General features: G+C 37.9%; 1 protein-coding gene across 1 annotated transcript in view; it reads right to left on the reverse strand.

Moving 5' to 3' along the window:
- cpne7 (copine VII) overlaps positions 1 to 19,488 on the reverse strand; it is a 263,075-nt gene that overhangs the window by 4,934 nt on the left and 238,653 nt on the right. The window contains exons 12-15 of the mRNA XM_039763335.1: positions 17,480 to 17,534; positions 9,120 to 9,171; positions 7,475 to 7,608; positions 5,344 to 5,580 (exon numbers count right to left, since the gene is read on the reverse strand). Coding sequence (XP_039619269.1) covers positions 5,344 to 5,580; positions 7,475 to 7,608; positions 9,120 to 9,171; positions 17,480 to 17,534 — 478 coding nt within the window. The remainder of the gene's footprint in view (positions 1 to 5,343; positions 5,581 to 7,474; positions 7,609 to 9,119; positions 9,172 to 17,479; positions 17,535 to 19,488) is intronic.

Consider the following 19,488-nt stretch of genomic DNA (forward strand, 5'->3'; position numbering starts at 1 on the left):
ACAGAACACTATTCTTGTTTTTTACAAAGAGCTTGCATTACTTGAAGTACTTACATTTAATGGCCAAAATTTCTGTAATTTGTTTTCATCAATGTAAAGATTTTAATGCATGCAGGATTGCAATTTATTTAAATACATGTTTAATTGAGTTATATTATACTAGACATTAAGCCTGTTAAAATAACGGGCGCTAGAACAGTAGTACATAAACATTTGTATGAACAGTCTATATTAAATGGCAAGGGACCTTGTATGTGGCTGTAATATGTGTCACTGTATTGTGTGCCTTTTAATTTTCTCTCTCAGTAATACTGGTTTGTATTTCCGTGAAATGCCTGGAATTTTGTCTGACAGTAATATAGTGGAACCTCGGTTCACGACCATAATTCATTCCAAAACTCTGGTTGTAACCCGATTTAGTCGTGAACTGAAGTAATTTCCCCCATAGGATTGCATGTAAATACAATTAATCCGTTCCAGACCGTATGAACTGTATGTAAATATATATATTTTTAAGTTTTTAAGCACAAATATAGTTAACTACACCATAGAAAGCACAGCGTAATAGTAAACTAAATGTAAAAACATTGAATAACACTAAGAAAACCTTGAACAACAGAGAAAACTAACACTGCAAGAATTTGCTATAGCCTTATGACCGCTAAAAACACTTTTTAATGAGTTTTAAGCACAGGGGAAAAAATGAACATTTGAAAAATCTGTAATTTAATAAACAACCAAGAAAAGTAACATTGCAACAATGCACGCGCGCGCCTGTGTGTGTGTGTCTCTCTCTTGCGCGCCTTTGTGTGTGTCTCTTAAGCCCACGCCTCTGTGTCTGTGTGTGTGTCTGTCTGTCTCTCGCCTGTGTGTGTGTGTCTCGCGTGTGTCTCTCGTGTGTGTGTGTGGGTGTGTATGTGTGTGTGTGGGTCATTATTTTTGTGATTATTGCTCTTGTTGTAGCACTTTGAGATTTTGTTAATGAAAAGCGCGTTATAAATAAAATCTATTATTATTATTATTATTGTGTGACGCGCGCCTGTGTGTGTGAGTGTGACACGCGCGCCTGTGTGTGTGAGTGTGACACGCGCGCCTGTGTGTGTGTGTGCCTGTGTGTGTCTGTGTGTGTGTGTGACTCGCGCGCGCTTGTGTGTGTGACGCGCGCCTGTGTGTGTGTGAGATGTGCGCCTGTGTGTGTGTGAGATGTGCGCCTGTGTGTGTGTGAGACGTGCGCCTGTGTGTGTATGTGCGTGACTCACGCGTGCTTGTGTGTGTGCGTGACTCACGCGCGTGCTTGTGTGTGTGCGTGACTCGCGCGCGCCTGTGTGTGTGTGTGCGTGCGTGCGTGTGTGAGACTCGCGCGTGCTTGTGTATGTGCGTGACTCGCGCGTGCTTGTGTGTGTGCGTGACTCGCGCGCGTTTGTGTGTGTGTCTGTCTCTCTCTCTCTGCACAGGGAATGCACAGGAAGAGTCTGAACACGTGCTGTGTGGCCCCGCGCATGCGCACTTCTCCAGAAGACACGGACACCGGGCGCCTGTGTGTGTGTGTGACGCGCGTGCCTGTGTGTGTGCGTGACTCGTGCACGCCTGTGTGTGTGTGTGACTCACGCGCGCCTGTGTGTGTGTCTGTCTCTCTCTCTGCGCAGGGAATGCACAGGAAGAGACTGATGACGTGCTGTGTGGCCCCGCGCATGCGCACTTCTCCAGAAGACACACACACGGACACCGCGCTCCTGTGTGTGTGTGTGCGTGACTCGTGCGCGCCTGTGTGTGTGTGTGACTCGCGCTCGCCTGTGTGTGCATCTGTCTCTCTCTCTGCACAGGGAATGAACAGGAAGAGACTGAACACGTGCTGTGTGGCCCCGCGCATGCGCACTTCACCAGAAGACGCACACAAGGGTTTTATTAAAGAGGATGATACTGTATTGGGTATCAAAAATGATCTAAATTTTCAATACTTTTTTTGGTATCGTATCAAATTTTGAAGTTTTGGTATTGTCACAACCCTAATCTTGTGTGCGACTCGTCCCAACAGAATCAAACAGATTTACTGTAATTTGTGGGTGCCTGTGAGAGTTGACAACCAGTGAGCACTAAGCCAGAAGTAAAATGCATATAATGCAGTTATGGTATGCAGTGTTTAGGACCTTGCAAGCAGAACAGCACCTCAACTTTCTGATATTGTGTGTTTTACATACCATTACACAATGGAAAATAACAAAATAACAGCCAAGATTCCCGTAATGGAAAACATTCGTACAGCACCAGTTCTGTCAAGTAGTTATAGCAAGTTCGCCCTGTTTTCTAACAGCTAATATTTTGGATATTGTTGCTATATTTCAGAAATGTGAAGCTGTGATAAAGTCATATAATTTAATTTCCTAAGCAATTTTTAGTCATGTAAAGATATTCAGGTAATGAGAGTAGCAATTCAGTCATCAACTTTGACATCCCCTATGTTACACCGACTAAACAAGCACCTTTCCATTGTGCTTAGTCTAAGAAATGACTACTGCCCCCTAGTGGCCCCACACTAGCAAGTCTTGTGACACTTTCAGCCGTATATACTATCATTATTATTACATATTTGGCTAATGGCTATATCTAAGCTGAATTACAAGATTGGGATACATTACAGCTGTTTATAAATATTATTTATATTTGGACCACTGACTGGTTTAGTGACATGCTCATGAAGCAATGAAGGAGAGGCAGTACTTGAACCAGCAGCTTTATGGTTTAAATACCACTCTGTAATTATATGCATTATTAGCTCAATACACTTCCTGATAAATTCTTAAAATGTGTTTATTTTAATCCATATGTGGTCTTATGCTTCATTTGATGAACATGTTGATATATATTAAGTGGAAATGTGGAGCTGACAAGGAGCTTAGAGTAGTCCATTAGAACCTGGCTTTTGCTAACCTCTAGTTTTAAAAATCAACACAACAAAATGACTAAACCTCTTAACAGGCTGGAGAAATTGAACATTTCAAAAAAAAAGAATAGATTTACCACTGTTAAAAATCTCTCCTTGATTTCTATGGTGTAAACACTAATTTAACATTGGCGGCAAAAATGCATTGCTAAAGGCTACCAAAGTCAATATTATAATTATTAAGTGAGAGAGCTTTAACAGGATTTTAAAATTTAGCTGTGCCCAATCATGGTATGTACTAATGTATTTATTTTTATGAGTCCATATGAAGAAAAGCAAACAATTGAGAAAGGTTGCATTATTGTTGCTCACTGCTGACATGCTTCAGTGCAAAAACAGAATGTGCTGCAGAGTGCGGCTCAAAAGGCCCGTCGAAGCTATAATCGTGCTCTGCCAATACAGAAGAGCAGGCTGTGAACAAATGATTGTAAGAATGATTAATCTGAAGAAGATCTTGACGCAGCCTACACTGATAATGAGGCACATTTATGTATGGACTGGAGCTTCCCATTAACCCCTATAGAGGCTTGTTTTATCAGTACGTAATGACAATAAAATGAACTGGCACTTTGAAGTATTCCAGTACATGGGAAGCAAATTAGTGTTTGTAACAGTTGTTTTGTGACAGTCTCTAGCAGACCCTGCAGCACAGTCCACCTGTTCACAACAATAACTACAGTCTGAATGGTTGGCTCAGAGACGTTATCTTAAATTAGTACTTATGGTAAATCACATAAAAAGTATAAATTAGAAATATTTGAGGACACTCAGTTATTCATTTAAATCTACTCATTATCTTTGGACTGCAAAATCCCCAAAGATGATCTACCCCTGAGACAGAAGACAATACAAAAGTGATTTTTTGGAAAATGAACACCTAATTACATTTCAATATTTTTAATCATACCCTGACCTTAAAAAAATTCCCTGTTTTTTTTAAAAAATAGACAATAACTAAATTAAAATTGACAGAATTAGTTTAATAATATTATTAGTCATCAAAGCAAACCCTAACAAGACATTGCCATTCATGAAATGATTTTCAATAAAGTGGTTTACCTAGGCTGCACCAGTAATGTAAGAACTTTTTGGCTCTTGATCCTTTTTTCTAGTTTTGACTATTTTTTTTTCTGTCAGGTGCTGTTTTAAACCTTTTTGTTAGTTCACTAGCATAATACTGGGTTAGGAAATAGCAAAAAACAGACAGGCAAAGTTTTCTTTCAGTTTGCTTTAAGTTGGAACTTTTTATTTTTATTTTGTTTTACAGTCTGCTATGACGTTTGCATAAAAACATATTTTCTGTAAAGAAAAAAAATTAGACTTAAGAAAAATTAGTTTTAATATTTTTATTGGATTTCCTCCCACGGTCCAAAGAGATGCAGGTTAGGTGCATTGGCGATCCTAAATTGTCCCTAGTGTGTGCTTGGTGTGTGTGCGTCTGTGTGCGGCCTTCAGTGGGCTGATGCCCTGCCTGGGGTTTGTTTCCTGCCTTGCATCCTGTGTTGGCTGGGATTGGCTCCAGCAGACCCCCGTGACCCTGTAGTTAGGATATAGCGGGTGGAATACTGGATGGATTTTTATTGGATTTGTTCTTGAGCCAAGACCCATTGTGGAGCCAGTACTTGTGGAGATAATTAAGAACTTACCATAAGAACATAAAAGATTGTTTCTTTAGTTAAATCCTTGTTAAGCTGCCCCAGTGCCTTATCTAGACAGGTCTTACAAGATGGCAGTGCTACACTTTCCTCTACATGACTGGTCTCTCACAAACTTCCTGGTTTCCATCCTCAGTGTGCTTCCCGCTTTTTTGTCCAGTTGTCCTCAAATGTTGCCTTTTCTGATTACAAAGGGTGTAGCATTTTCATCAGATTCATTCAGGAGACCTCAGGAAAGTCTCCATAATAATGCCATTTCAACCTTTCCAACTTTACAGCTACAGTATTGTTATTACAAATGTCAGTTTAATTTCTGCAAGAGCTTGTCTGCTTTACTCATTTGTAATGAGGTACCCAGCAGTGGTAAGGAGAGGTGGTACTCCTTATGTAAAGGGAACAAGGGAAGGAAGATTCCCCTCATACATAGCCTAGGAGATGGAGGGATTTTAGGTAGGACACCAAGAAAAAGGGTTAGCATGTGTGATATTATAGCACTGAGAGGTTGTGAGAAGTGACGCTATGGAAAAGTGATGAGAGTGAAAAGTAGAAGTGCCAGTAATGCATACTACTGAGTTCTGACTAACACTGCAGTTATGCAGGAAATCTCCCAGTACTACAAACAGCAAGCACTGGTATCTGGGGAAAGAATAGAAAGAATTCTTAGGAACAGATAATCACTGCATTTATAGAACTGAGACAGAAATTTGAAGTCTTCTGCTAGTGAGTCAAAAAACTCTCATAACTTACTGTTTTGAATTCTCTAAATGGAACAAATTGGACAATGTCTCTGAGCACCGGCTCTCCTTTTGGTGAACGCAGAATTCCATCATCTCCATCAAGAATCTGCATGTCTGTAAAGTCTGCATTGCCGACACCCACAATAATGATGGACATAGGCAGGTAAGATGCACGCACAATGGCTTCACGGGTGTCAGCCATGTCTGTCACCACACCGTCTGTTAAAATGAGAAGGATGTAGTATTGCTGCAAAGCAGAATGAGATGACTTTTTAGGCACAGATAGCATTTTTTTTTAAATACAGTGCAATAACAGTCAAAGCAGAGTGAAAGTAAGCACAGAATTGAAATCCAACTTTCCATCGCTTTGAAGCAGGATTGAACCAACCTTGGAAGGAATACTAGTCACAAATAAAGTTTCATTATGTCACAAGTATTTAACTGCAAATATTTTCCATCTTTCTCTGAACTGTTTCACTCCATTTAACATTAGACACATATAAATGAAAGACCTGTGAGTGTATGGAGCAGTCTATTCTGCTCACACTCAACCACAGCCACTAGATGGCACATACATGAACTTTTACATTTTTTAGGTGCTTGCATGCACTTCTCACAATGAAAGACCTATGTGCAGCAAACAGCACTGCACAACAACATTGTGCTAGTGACACAGATGAAGAGACAACGTCAAAAAGAAGCAAACGCCCCGCATCAACAATGTGCAATTGAAACACCTCAGCAACAGAGCGCAAGGCTTGAAATTTTCTCTAAAAACATTGTCTATCTTGAAGTATGTTTTCAAGACAAAGATTAATAGAACTCATATGCCAATGATATAACTAAAAGATATGGTATCGCCCACCGTCTACTTATGAAAGCCAATGGAGCAGCAAGCACAGGTGAGACAACATTATCTACACTAAGTAATTCTTAAGAGTTACCTGATGCCTCTCCAAATTCATGAATAAAGTAAAACTGTTAAGAAGTCTTTGGGTTGTGTTTTGTCCTAAAGACCACATGCAGCTAGTGGAGTCATAGTTCAACCCGAGAGAAACAAGTACAGTTTGACTTTTAATAAATTTGCAAACCTTTCTAAAAACATTTTTTTCTTTTATTGTTATGAATTATTGAGTGTAGATTGATGGGCAAAAATAGAAAATGTATTGATTCAAAATTAAATCTACAACACAGTATAGTGTGCAGAAACTGAAACAGTGTGAACACTTTCTGAATCCACTGTATATAGTACCCCCAGAGTTGATTGTAGTTCACTACAATGGATAAGAGTTGCCAATCAGAATTTACAGATGAATTAGACTCCATGAGAAAACTTCAGTACAAAAAGAGGACAGTGCAAAGGGACTGAGGGTGCATGCCCAACTCCTAATGAGGAGCTACCATTGCACAAGTGGGTCAATTTCTGACTTTGTGTTGAGCAAACTAGACAAGGTAGAAAAATAAACTTGACTCTTACACTCGGTGTACCTTTTTAAGTTTTATTTTTGCTGCAGAACTAAGGACGTAATTCTGATTTTTCAGTTCAGATCCAATATTTTGTGCGATTGTTACTTATGAACCCAAACCCTAATCCCAAATTTACACTGGTATCCCTATGAAACAAACAGTATGCAATAAAAACAAGAACTTATCACATGCTATATTCTTCACCCTTTATTTACTATTTGCTGCACAGAGGTGTCTGGGAAATTAAGCAAGTTGCCTCCTGGACAATCAGCACAGTGAAGTGTCAGTAAGTTTTCATTCAGCGTCCTTTACTTTAGGCACAACTAAACTATGTGTAAAATAGAAGAAAAAAGTCAATAATACAAAATGCAAAACACCTGAAGACACATTTGTAGCTTAATTCAGATACAAGGATCAGATTCAACATATTTGTGTTTACAGCAAAAGGAAAAAAAATCAGATTTGTGTAAAACAAAATGGTGGTTTTAGTACAGCTCAAGTGTGGGGTTATTAAGTACTAAAGGATATGGTGCTCTGGGGCATTAACATATTATTATAGACATGTAACTAGAGTGTGTGACAAAAGTTTACCACAAATATGATATACTGCATAGAATGAGTGCCATGTTACATTTAAATTTTGTGGCTCTTTCATTAATCTTTGAAAAACTTACTGAGGCTTCCTTTGTCTTTTCCTCTTCTGCTGCAAGTCTGGCTACCTTGTTGATAATGGGCGCCACGTTTGTTGGACCATACAACTGAATTTTTGGCAGACAGCTTTGGTACGATTCCACAACCCCCTGGATACCTTTGATAGATATATAGATAGATAGAAGACTTCATATTAGTAAACAATGGCCTTGACAGGACTGTGTCAGTGTCTTGATCTTACATTGTTTTTGTTTCTTTGTTTAATTGCACAATTTTAGTACTTTTAGCTTTGTTAATACTGTAACTGTGTCACTTGGTCTTGTCATTTGTTTTTTTTTCCACATCTCGTAAAGTGATTAAACTCTCTATTTGAATTATATTTTATTATGATTTGAGGCAGAGAAAACTAAAGTAAATAAAAGAACGGGAAATTTAAATTCTTTCTCAAGAAGAGAGTAATAGGCAAGGGTTGAAACCAAAGGACTTGAAAACTGACCGACAAAACCACATAATGTTATCCACAAATTGTAAATCAAAAATGCACAATCACTGGACTAACAGCCTTCTCCTAACTCATAATGCAAAAAATATGAATGGAATAAAGTGATTTCATTATGGTGGAAACTTGAAACAGCGTACTGCACAGATGTTAGAACAAAGGCTGTTCATGTGGTAACAAGCGTGTGTAGTAATAATCTACAATATGGCCACAAAAACTTCCAAGAAAACTAACAACAAAAAGGCACCAAAATTACAAAATATTTTACATTTACAAAGCCAAAAAATGTTCTAAAACTCCTAGTATAACATAAATTTATTTAAAATTGTACTCTTCAAATCCAGAAGAAATTTAAAAGAACTGTTACACATAAAGAGATTCACTAAATAGGATCTGAAAAACAATTTGGTATCACGGGAGAGAGAATTAAAAACAAAAGTTCCTAAAAATTGATCAAAACAAAAAAATAAATGAAATTAATTCCTTGTGTTAAGTAACCCCTAAAATGACAACTTAATGAATTTTGAGACCACGAACATTCTACAAATAATTAAAACAGACTCCAATTATGGCATGTCCATGGAGAAAATATGTTAAAAAATCATTTTTAACCCTTTTAATACAAGAGTAGGATTTAATGTGGGAAGTGACATCCTTCACATCTTCTAATACAGAATAAACAACCACTGATATAAACGGAAAAAATGAGTAAAAATAGCAATGAAATATAACATAAGTTCCATAATAAACTATGAATGAAAGTAATAAAATAATTAAAATAATTTATTTCAGGGGAGAAGAGAAAGTCCATGAATCATAATTAGGTATGTGATCCTTCAGTTGGAACCTTCATAAAGAATATTTTGTTGGGTTGTTCAAATCCAAAATCTAACCTCTCAACCTCTATGATGTAACTGCATACACTGACAATAGGGCAATTTATTGCCCCCAATCAGCCAATCAGAAAATTCCCTCTAATCTCAAACATGAACATGCTCCATACTTGGTGTCATTCTAATCTTCTTAATGTTTAGGCTTTAATAGCAAACAAACAGCCAGTCCCTCTATTCTCTAGCTGACTGAAGTTTTGCTCCAACATCAAATAACAAGCTGACATTGCAGTTATCTCTATAACAAAATTCACTGTTGCAGGCTCCCTGATAACTTACCTTCACATTCATCATCGTCAGGGTTGAAATTGATGGCAAAGTCATGGGAAACCTGCAGATGGAAAGAAACAAGAGAAATGAGGAGAGTTCTTTGAATGAACCGTAAGTGCCCTGAAAAAATCAGAAACATCATAATATTTTTTAAAGATAATAATAAAGCTAATGTTACTCATTTTGATGTACATCCACAAACTACAGTACCATATGTGTTAATGTTTTTAGAGTTTTTACATTTAAAACTGTATTTTGAAAGGTACATTACTTATCTTTCTCCTTTATGACAATACTACCGATGTTGTCAGAGTATGTTTACAGAATTGGTTAAGTAAAGAAAGCAAATCTTTATGTGTTTCTTAAATGGTGATCCTGTTGTTATTGCTATCTGTCCCATGTGCCATCCACACTTCCTCTCTAGCAATGTCTCTGCTCTTGTGGGCTGTGAATTTATTCTTTTGCCTCAGATTGGATTCCAAAATTGCAGTAACTCTGTGCTGGGTTGTAACCATGAACACTGTCATTTCTGACTTTTCTTCTTAGTTCAAGGTGAACAGTTCACAGTGCCTAACTTACTGTATGAAGAAAAGTTGGCAAAGTTGAAGTTAAACAACTATTCCTTGATTTTTCTTTGTGTTGTGTTGCACTTCTACTCTTACCCATTGCCCCCCTGCAAAAGAGCATAATACTCCTTTTTATATTACAGTAGATAAAAGCAGTATGTGGTGTTGCCCTGTATATAATGTTAAGATTGGGTCATTTTTTTCTGCTAGCCTGGTTTCAGTTGTTGGGATATTACGTTTGCTCCACAACTGTCTGTCTGAACTAAGATCCTGGATGGCTAATAATTTTCTTGATCTGAATCAAAATAAAACAGAGGTGCTTATATTGGGTCCATCAGCTAAAGCCCAAATTAGTCTTGGACTTCTTGGCTCTTTCTCTGTCTTTTCCAAACCTCAAGTCCGCAATCTTGGTGTTATCTTTGATAGTAACCTCTCTTCTGAGAAACAAGTAAATTCTGTAGTCAAGAGCTTGTTTTTCCAGCTTCGTCTATTAGGTAAGATCAAGCCTTTTTATCGTCTAGGGATCTTGAGAAAGCTACTCATGCTTTTATTTTTTCCCAACTCGATTACTGCAACTCGCTGTATTCTGGGATTAACAAATCTCTGATGCGCAGGTTACAGTTGCTCCAAAAAGCTGCCGCTCGCTTTCTGGATGGGGCAAGAAAGTATGACTCTGTTTCTCCTATTTTAGCTTCTTTACACTGGCTGCCTGTCAGTTTTCAAATTGATTTTAAAATCATGTTGCTAGTTTTTAAATCTTTACATGGGCTTGCTCCTGCCTATTTGTCTGAATTGTGTGTTTTACACGATCCATCCAGAGTGCTTAGATCTTCTGGTCAGTTGTCTCTTGTTGTCCCTCATACCAAGTGTAAAACCAAGGGGGACAGGGCTTTTACAGCTGCTGCACCTCACCTGTGGAACTCTTTACCTCATCATATAATGGAGTCGTCTACAATTGAACTGTTCAAAACAAGATTAAAAACTCATTTCTATTCACTTGCATTCCGTGACCTTCAGTAATACTAATGGTTTCCTCTTTGTGATTATACAACATTATTTCTATTTATTATGTATCTTATTTTATGTTCATATATTTTATTTCTATTTATGTTTTTATGTTAATTGTTTTGTTTTTCTTTTATTCTATTATTGTAAAGCACTTTGGCCACAGCATTACTATGTTGTTTTAAATGTGCTATATAAATAAATTGACACTGACATTGCTGTAAGACAGCATGTGGCACTGGTATAGAAACACAGGGACAGAAAGACACACTGGGACTCACAGAATCAAAATTTTGGGTTCCCAAGTAGTCTATTGTCTATATCATCAAGTAGTGTTTGGAACATGCAGATAGATGGACATTCTGTTTTATATGTATAAATTATATCAGGATTACCACCATGTATGTGGTAATCCTGCCAGAGCTGACTAACGTGAATTACCAGAGATCCCGTTATATAAGCCGAGAATTTCGTCCTAGATTTTTGGCTTGGAATTTGGGGGTCGGTTTATACAACGAGTATCGTTTCAGATTCAAGATTTCCAGCGCAATGCCGGTTTTGCAGATGAATACGGAAGTAAATAATGATGAAACCACAGAGCCATCTTTCAGATGAAGAAGTAACTTTGCATGCCGGTACTTTAAATTAAATAAAGAATTTATTCAAAAAAGTGTTTTAGTTGTTGATTTTATTAATAAAATTTATAATAAATTATCGGGAAGTTTAAAATTAAATTTTTTGTTTTGATTTACGATCAACATCTTACGTTACGAAACGGATGCGGTCATGTGTATCCGCTTGTGCGATTGTAAACAAACAACCGAGAGCGTTAGTAGCGTCAGTCGGAGCCCAGATACATGTGTTTGTGGATGTAATTTCCGTCATTGCAGTGATTTACCTATATATATAATTCATTAAGACCATGCAAGCAAGACACATAATTGCTAAGGAAGGAAGAGAAGGTAAAATTAAGCGATCGCAATCGAAACGAAGATGGACATTGTGTGGAAATATCTCCTCCCTTACTGCAGCCCAAAGATGTCAAATTAAATGGTAAGTACAGTATGAAATTGTTTCTAGAATAGAATGCCTTTTATTGTCACTATACGCATCTACAATGAGATTAAAAGCAGCTCCTTCAGTGCAGAAAAAAGTTCTGTAGAGGGCTTGTATGGTTGTTTTTTAGCTTTAGCATAACGCCGGATCTGCGGCCCCGCTTCTGCTTTCTTTCCCTCCTCTGTCTGTGTTGTCTCCTAGACCCGACAACAATCCACGGAGAGCCCGCTGGTCTCGCTATGTTGTCTGGGATGTTGTGCGTGTGATGAAAAACACTCGAAACAGATGTCTGGCTCTGGACACCGATGTCTATAAGGTTCTGAATGGTGTAGCGGATGTTCGCCAAACCGATCGTGCACAAACAAGGACAAAAAAAAGGACAAAAACAACAAAAAAGTGCACTGAAAAGGAGAGCCCTGAGCCGCTGCGACCATTCGTGCCGCCATGCTCCTAGCTTAATCGAAGTAGGCTTGGCACTTTTTATAACTTTTTGGTTAGTACATTAGAAAAATGATTGGTATTTTGGTAAATTATGCACATTATATTATATATCAAAAATGCCAGCAGTCTCAAATTCTCGCTGATAAACATTATAAATATACCCGAAGAGACACTTTTAAGGAAATGTAGAAAATTTTGCTTGGAGAAGGGGGTCGGCTTAAATACCGGTCATCGGCAAATACATGTAATTTAGTAGGTAGAGAAGGGGTTTGGCTATTATACCGGGTCGGCCTGTATTCCGGGATCTACGGTATTTAATTTTGCAGTAAATAATGTCACTCATGATTCTTTCTGACACATTAAGAACTTGTGATTTAAAAACATTGATCCCCATTTTAAAACTAAGTGATCTGTTGACAGTACTTATTAATAACTTGTTTGTATTATAAGAGTTTGACCAGCTGACTGTATTAGAAAAATCAACTGGAAATCCCAAGAAGACATTTGATGGTGCTTCCAGCACCTTGCCTCAAGAGCCTGCTGTGTCTTCTCAAAGTGGTATGCTCCATAAGATCTACCTTGAACAACAACAAGAACCTCCTTTGGACCCAGCAAAAACTAATTCCACTACTTAAGGATTTTCTAAGGGCCTCAAATAGACAATGGAACCAACCTTATTAAACCAGATGACAGTGGTGAAGGGAGGAGAACATTTTTGGACAAAGCTTTCAATTCACCCATCAATCTACATCCCCATTCTTTTCAGGACCTTTAGAAAGTGACCAGAAATGCAGAAGCAGCTAAAATGAGTGTCCTGTGCAATACTGTTGGACTTACTCATGGTAGGTTGACTATAATAAGGAAAGACCTCAGCATAAAGGCCACTGCTTCTCCAGATTGAGAGAAGCTACAGGTATTTCAAGCACTTTGGGCAAAAAGCTCACTGGGCACCTTCCACTGCAGACCCATCTACATTTTCTTCTTTTCTAACAATGTAACGCTTTTTTTCCAACAGGTTTTGTAGTTAACAACCCAAACAGTAATATTACAAAATTTCTGGCTGCACCACCTTCTGACTATTAACTGCAATACAAGAAGAGACTTCAGTATTTACTGCTTTAATAACCAAGCTAAATAAATGTTTTAGTTCTAGTAAGGGAGACATGTGGTTTGTTGTTGTATTTTATTGTTTGGGCAGGTTTTGACCTTCTAAATTAAAACAGCAAATCATTTCAGTATAGTATGTATGATATACAGTCCATTTACCTGTAAAATTAAATCTTTACACAATATGCAACATTTAGTAAGGCTTCACAGGTATGTACTCTCTACCTACCTGAAAGATATAATTAATCTGTACTGTTTGCGTAAATAAACTATTGTTGTGATGTGAAATTTTGCATACAAGTTGATTAATATTTTGTATGTCTTTATTTGTAACTTAGACAAAGCAATATAATATTAGTGTTACATTATTGATAATAAAATTAATGTATTAAGAACCCCTTCCCCCCTTTTAGGAATGAGTCTCTTTGTAATTTTATGACATGGTGCAGGGGTAGTGCCTCAAACAAGTTTGGTAAATAATTCTCTGCAGGATTGTCTCTCAACCCCAACTAGAAAGCCAGGCTGCCTAACTGCCAAGCTTTATCTTAACACTTGTTTTGGAGGGCAGGTGTGAGGATATTCTGCCAAATTGGTCAGAAGTATGGCTGTTTGGAACTGGCTTGTATCAAAAGCCTTTAAGCACCACGACACCCTATTGGCTGTAGTGGTTGGACAGAAAACCTACAACTTTGCTTGCTTTACCTCCATTTCTCTTACCAAACTGATGAAAGACCATCGCACACCATGAACTAAAAAGGACAACACAATGAATAGCACAGCTCGGCAGCCATATTGAGACAGACATGTGGCCTGTTCTGAAGAAAACTGACCTCAAATGATGCTTCAACTAGAGACATTTTAAGTAACTAACAAGTCTGTGTGCTGCGTGAAACTACACATCAGCATTTATCAGGTTCAAATATACTTTGCTTATTTTTATTATTTATGAATATTATCAATAATACATTATTTAAAGTGTATCTTAACTCCTGCTTGTCTTTTACTACACCTACTTGCCTGAGGTTATACATTTAGAAGGGAAGGTGGGGAGAAGTTATATGGTACAATACAATACAATACAATTTATTTTTGTATAGCCCAAAATCACACAAGGAGTGCTGCAATGGGCTTTAACAGGCCCTGCCTCTTGACAGCCCCCCAGCCTTGACTCTCTAAGAAAACAACAACAACATTTATTTATATAGCACATTTTCATACAAAAAAATGTAGCTCAAAGTGCAAAGGAAATAAGGAAAAACTCCCAAAAAAACCCCAGTAGGGAAAAAATGGAAGAAACCTCGGGAAAGGCAGTTCAAAGAGAGACCCTTTTCCAGGTAGGTTGAGCATGCAGTGGGTGTCAAAAAGAAGGGGGTCAATACAATACAATGCAATACACAGAACAGAACAAATCCTCAATACAGTATTAAAATAAAAATTTTAGAAGTACATAGCAGAATTTAACAGTGGATGATATCACATAATATGATTTGGATTTGTTTAGAGTCCTGGAGAACTCATCCATCAAGCTGCCTCCCCCATTTGGCCATTCCAAAGCTGAATCAGTGCTGGGCCAGCCAATCCAATGAAATGACCTCTCTTTCCCATGATTCCTGCGATCCTCCATCAGGGATGACTTTACCATAATAAATACCTTATAAACAGTAGTAAGCCTGTGAGATTTGAGGAATTCTGACAAAAGCTACACATTAATAATACAAAAGGTGAAAGTAGAGTAATATAATACTCTACCAAGGCAAAATAACTATATATTTGGATGATATGGTGTGCCGCTAACAAGTGATGAATAAAAGTGCCAACAAAAGAGAGTCTACAGAAACAGAAGAAAACTCCTTCTTCCTTAGTTTAGCTTTTATGAGAGGATCACTAGAATTTTTGATTTAACATGGAAAGTGGAAGAGAGACACTGGGTTCAGGGGCAGAGGTCAGGCCAACAGCTCTCAGTGAAGATCAGGGCCTTGCTGTAGTAAGAGAACTTCAGGCAGCCCAAATGTATTTCTAAGGACCTGCTTCTGCTTTGGAAGTTAGATTTGGAATTTTCAGTGGGCACAATGAAGTGGTGACACCAGGATTTTAAGAGGCAAAACATGTACTGGTTGGCAGTTCCTGAGGTGGTCATACCCAATTATTAAGACTGTATGAAGCACCACAACACATTCACTGTTGATCAAAAAAAAGTAGCAGTACAATTTGTAGTTTCTTGTAACATCATTTGAAGAGAAATAGGGTGCACTTCTTAATGTTTCAAGTTGCATAACAAACGTACAATCGATTGAAGGGTAGCCAGGACCCCTTGGAGTTTTGAAAGCCATGAACATTCATTGGTCAAAAACTGATGGTATGCAACAAACAGTGCTGGTGCACAACACTGAGAAATTCAGAAGTAGTCACCACCAGCCCACTTCAAGCTGGTGGGTCAGTCTTTATAAGGTCTAAGTTGGGATGTCTTACAATTTATCCATCCATCCATTATCCACCCCACTATATCCTAACTACAGAGTCACGGGGGTCTGCTGGACCCAATCCCAGCCAACATAGGGCGCAAGGCAGGAAACAAACACCGGGCGGGGCGCTAGCCCAACGCACGTCACACTCACACACCAAGCACTCACTAGGGTCAATTTAGAATCGCCAATGCACCTAACCTGCATGTCTTTGGACTATGGGAGGAAACTGGTGTACCCAGACGAAACCCACGCAGACACGGGAAGAACATGTAAACTCCACGCAGGGAGGACCTGGGAAGTGAACCTGGGTCTCCTAACTGTGAGGCATTTACAATTTATATATTTTTAAAAAAATTCTCTTAGTTTCAATTTCAAAAAAGACAGCTGGTGAGATAGGAATATTACTTTTCTCAAATACCTTGTTATTAGCTTTACTGTCATTTTATAGAAATTCTGTTTCTATTTCAAATTTATCATTATTTAAATTATTAACTATGAAAATTAATATTCACTTTGAAAAAACAAGAAAAAGTTACAGTCAATAGCAATGGATCAAAACTACTGTAGTATGAAGAACAGATGTCAAGCGAGTAAGACATTATTCCAAAAGAAGTTATTATGATCAAATTGGACAAATGGCGATTCTAATAGAAGAGGATTAATATGAAGCTAGATAGAGAGAACAAAGAAATAAATAAATGTTCAAGCTAAGGTCTTTACATAGGTTTCTCTTAGGATCATAACCAAAATTAAAATGCCAACCAAAACTCCAAAACCAAACCAAAACTAGTTTTTTGGTGTGCTTGCTTGGGCAGCATTCTCTTGCAACTCCCCCTAAGATTTCTCATACTTTGAACTCTCTGTCAATGTACCCATGTTTTATAGCCTGGTATCAAAGGTGTCTATCATAGCACAGCATTCATGGAGACCAGACATACAAAATGACAGTGCCCATGAAATCCAAGCACACAAAATGTGACTAAATGACTAAAGAGCTGAAGAGCCAAGGAAGCTAAATGACAGACAAGAAATCCTCTATGGTCCCGCTATAGCAGAGACTCTTGTTATGTGTTTTGCCTTTGAGAGGAGAATTGAAAGCAAAGTAGTCTTTGACAAGAAAATGAGGCCAAAAATCTTTAAAAGGGTCAGAATCAGAAAAACCAGAAAATCAAAACAAATCAAAAACTAGTTGGAACACTAAATAGAACTTGAAATAAAATAATATTAAGCAGAAACTGAAACCAGTAACCCACCAATATTTACACATCCATCTTGTTTTCCAGGAATCCGTTGATTAAACTAATGCAATAATTAAAATGCATGAATACCTGAAATGACACCCAGGACAAGTCTTCAGGACCTTAATCCCACCAAAGTATAATATACAGTATAAATACAGTAGAACCTCTTAGATGGGAATTATTTATATTAATTCTTCACAGCTAGCAGGATAATCATGTTCTTAATAAATAAACTCAAGTGATATAGGTTCAATTTAGAAACATGAAAGGATGAGTGGATTTTTAAATGAGTTGCCAATACCAAATGATAAGTGACAGGACCAATGTGTTTAGTAATTGTATGAGGTCCAATATATCTTTGGTCTTGCTAAGTTTAGAGGATTTTATTCTCAAGTAGATATCTAACTTAATGCGCTGTACCCTCTGCCCCTTTTTTTTTTTAACATATTATAAAACACCCTTCCCAAAAAGGGAGCTTATTTGCTTACCTCATAATTTGGAGGAATTCTAGCACCAAATCCCAAAGCAGAGAATCTTTTATCGCTGCAGGGGGGGAAAAAGGTAAACAGTTTAGGTTATTTGAATTCATTCTTTTATTTTCCGTTCATAGCAGGCAGACCGGGTGGGTATGGTGATGGGTTTAGCTGCCCTGCTTCTTATCAGTAAACGCCTTTGCTTACTTTTCATAGCTGGATTGCAACCTTAGAAAAATCAGTTACAATTTTGGTTATTTTCTATGATTGTATATAAGAATATAATCAACATAAGCATAACAAGCACAGACAAACTGACAGAAAGGTTCAGGCTTATAAATAAAATAAACATCTTTAAGAAGAAAGGTGCACCGTGTGCATGTCACATGAGGACATTTTCATCAGTACTTCTCAGTCTAAGTAAATTTGTTTTTGATGATTTTGTTTATTTTGCACTTCACCATTTATTACACTATGTTCACCCATGCATATCTGAAAGAGCCTGCAGGGATTGCTTAAATTGTTTTTGACCACTACTGTCATCACTTACCATATACTTTTATTTACTGAAATTACATGCAGCGGCTGGAGAAGCAGCGATTATGCAGCTCTTAAACCCACTACACTTTGAAAGCACAATGGGATACGTGGCACAAACTACAAAGGCTTCTGTTAGAAAAAAGGGCAAATGACCGACACAGGAGTGGGGAAAAAATGTTGTGCACTTGTCTCTTGCTTCTGAGTTTTCCTGCTTGTTGTAGCATTTCAGAAGAGTAGCTGCTAATTTGCTCAATGAGCTAAAGTGTCAATTATAGCAAGTGGATTATTTGTGCAAATGAGCTGTATAGACCTCTTTACATTCCCGCTCAAGCTGAACGTAATTAACTTGTTTCCATGTTTGTTATCTCTGGAAGGATTTCTGTCATGGAAAAAAATGAACTCATATATTCAGAGTGAGCTCTAATTAGAAAATAAGGCATTTTCACCTTGGATTTTTCAAAAATTGTTTATTATTACAAAACTAACAGCAATGATGAATGCATTATGTAATGAAAAAATGGATGAATCATTAAACGGATTATATGCAGAGTATCCTAGTAGTGAGGCTCTGGAAAGAAAAAAAATAAATGTAATCGAGAAGGAGTTCACCTTTACTGGCCGTTGGGACTCATCCACCATGCAGACTCTCCATGGACCTAAGACACAAGTGAGTTAGTGAAGCCGAGGTAAAGAAGACCTGATGCAATGTAGTGCAGTTTGTGCCAAGGAGAAAAAACTATTTGAGAAGAAGCCACCATAGCCCACTATAAACTGTTGTTTCTAAAGTATTACTAAAGCGGGATTTGAGTGTCTACAAGGTACTGCTTCCAGTAGAATACCTGATAACGTCTGAATGTGTCACATTATTTTCTAACCTGCTTTATCCGCACCATTGGGTTTGATTGGAGGCAATCCCAGTTATCGCAGGGCTCAAGGCAGGAACAAACCATAGACAGGGCATCCTTTCATTGCGGAGTGAACACACACACATACTCACGTACACACAAGCACATACCACACATACACTAGGGCCAATTTAGTGTTGCCAATTCACATAACCTGCATGTCTTTGGACAGCACGAGGACACTGGCGCACTCAGACATGGGGAGAACATACAAACGCCATGCGGGGAGGGCCTAATATGCAAACACTGGACTACTTATGATGAGGCATCAGCGCTAGCACTCTGCCACCCAACTTCTTAATAATAATAATTAATTACATTTATATAGTGCTTTTCCAGTTACTCATTGCACTTAATATATTGTAGACAGTGTGGAGCTACTTTAACTACCACCAATGTGCAGCCCCCACCTAGATGATGTGACGGCAGCCATTATTGTGCCAGTATGCTCATCACATATTAGCTGTTGGGTGGTGAAGGGGTCAGATTGATAGTTAGCTAATTACAGCCAGGGGATGATTGGGGGCCTGAATGAATGAAATCATGATGGGATTTTGGCCAGAACCACTTTTCAAAAGA

The sequence above is a fragment of the Polypterus senegalus genome, chromosome 9, assembly GCF_016835505.1.
Source record: "Polypterus senegalus isolate Bchr_013 chromosome 9, ASM1683550v1, whole genome shotgun sequence".
NCBI classification, from domain to species: Eukaryota; Metazoa; Chordata; class Cladistia; order Polypteriformes; family Polypteridae; genus Polypterus; species Polypterus senegalus.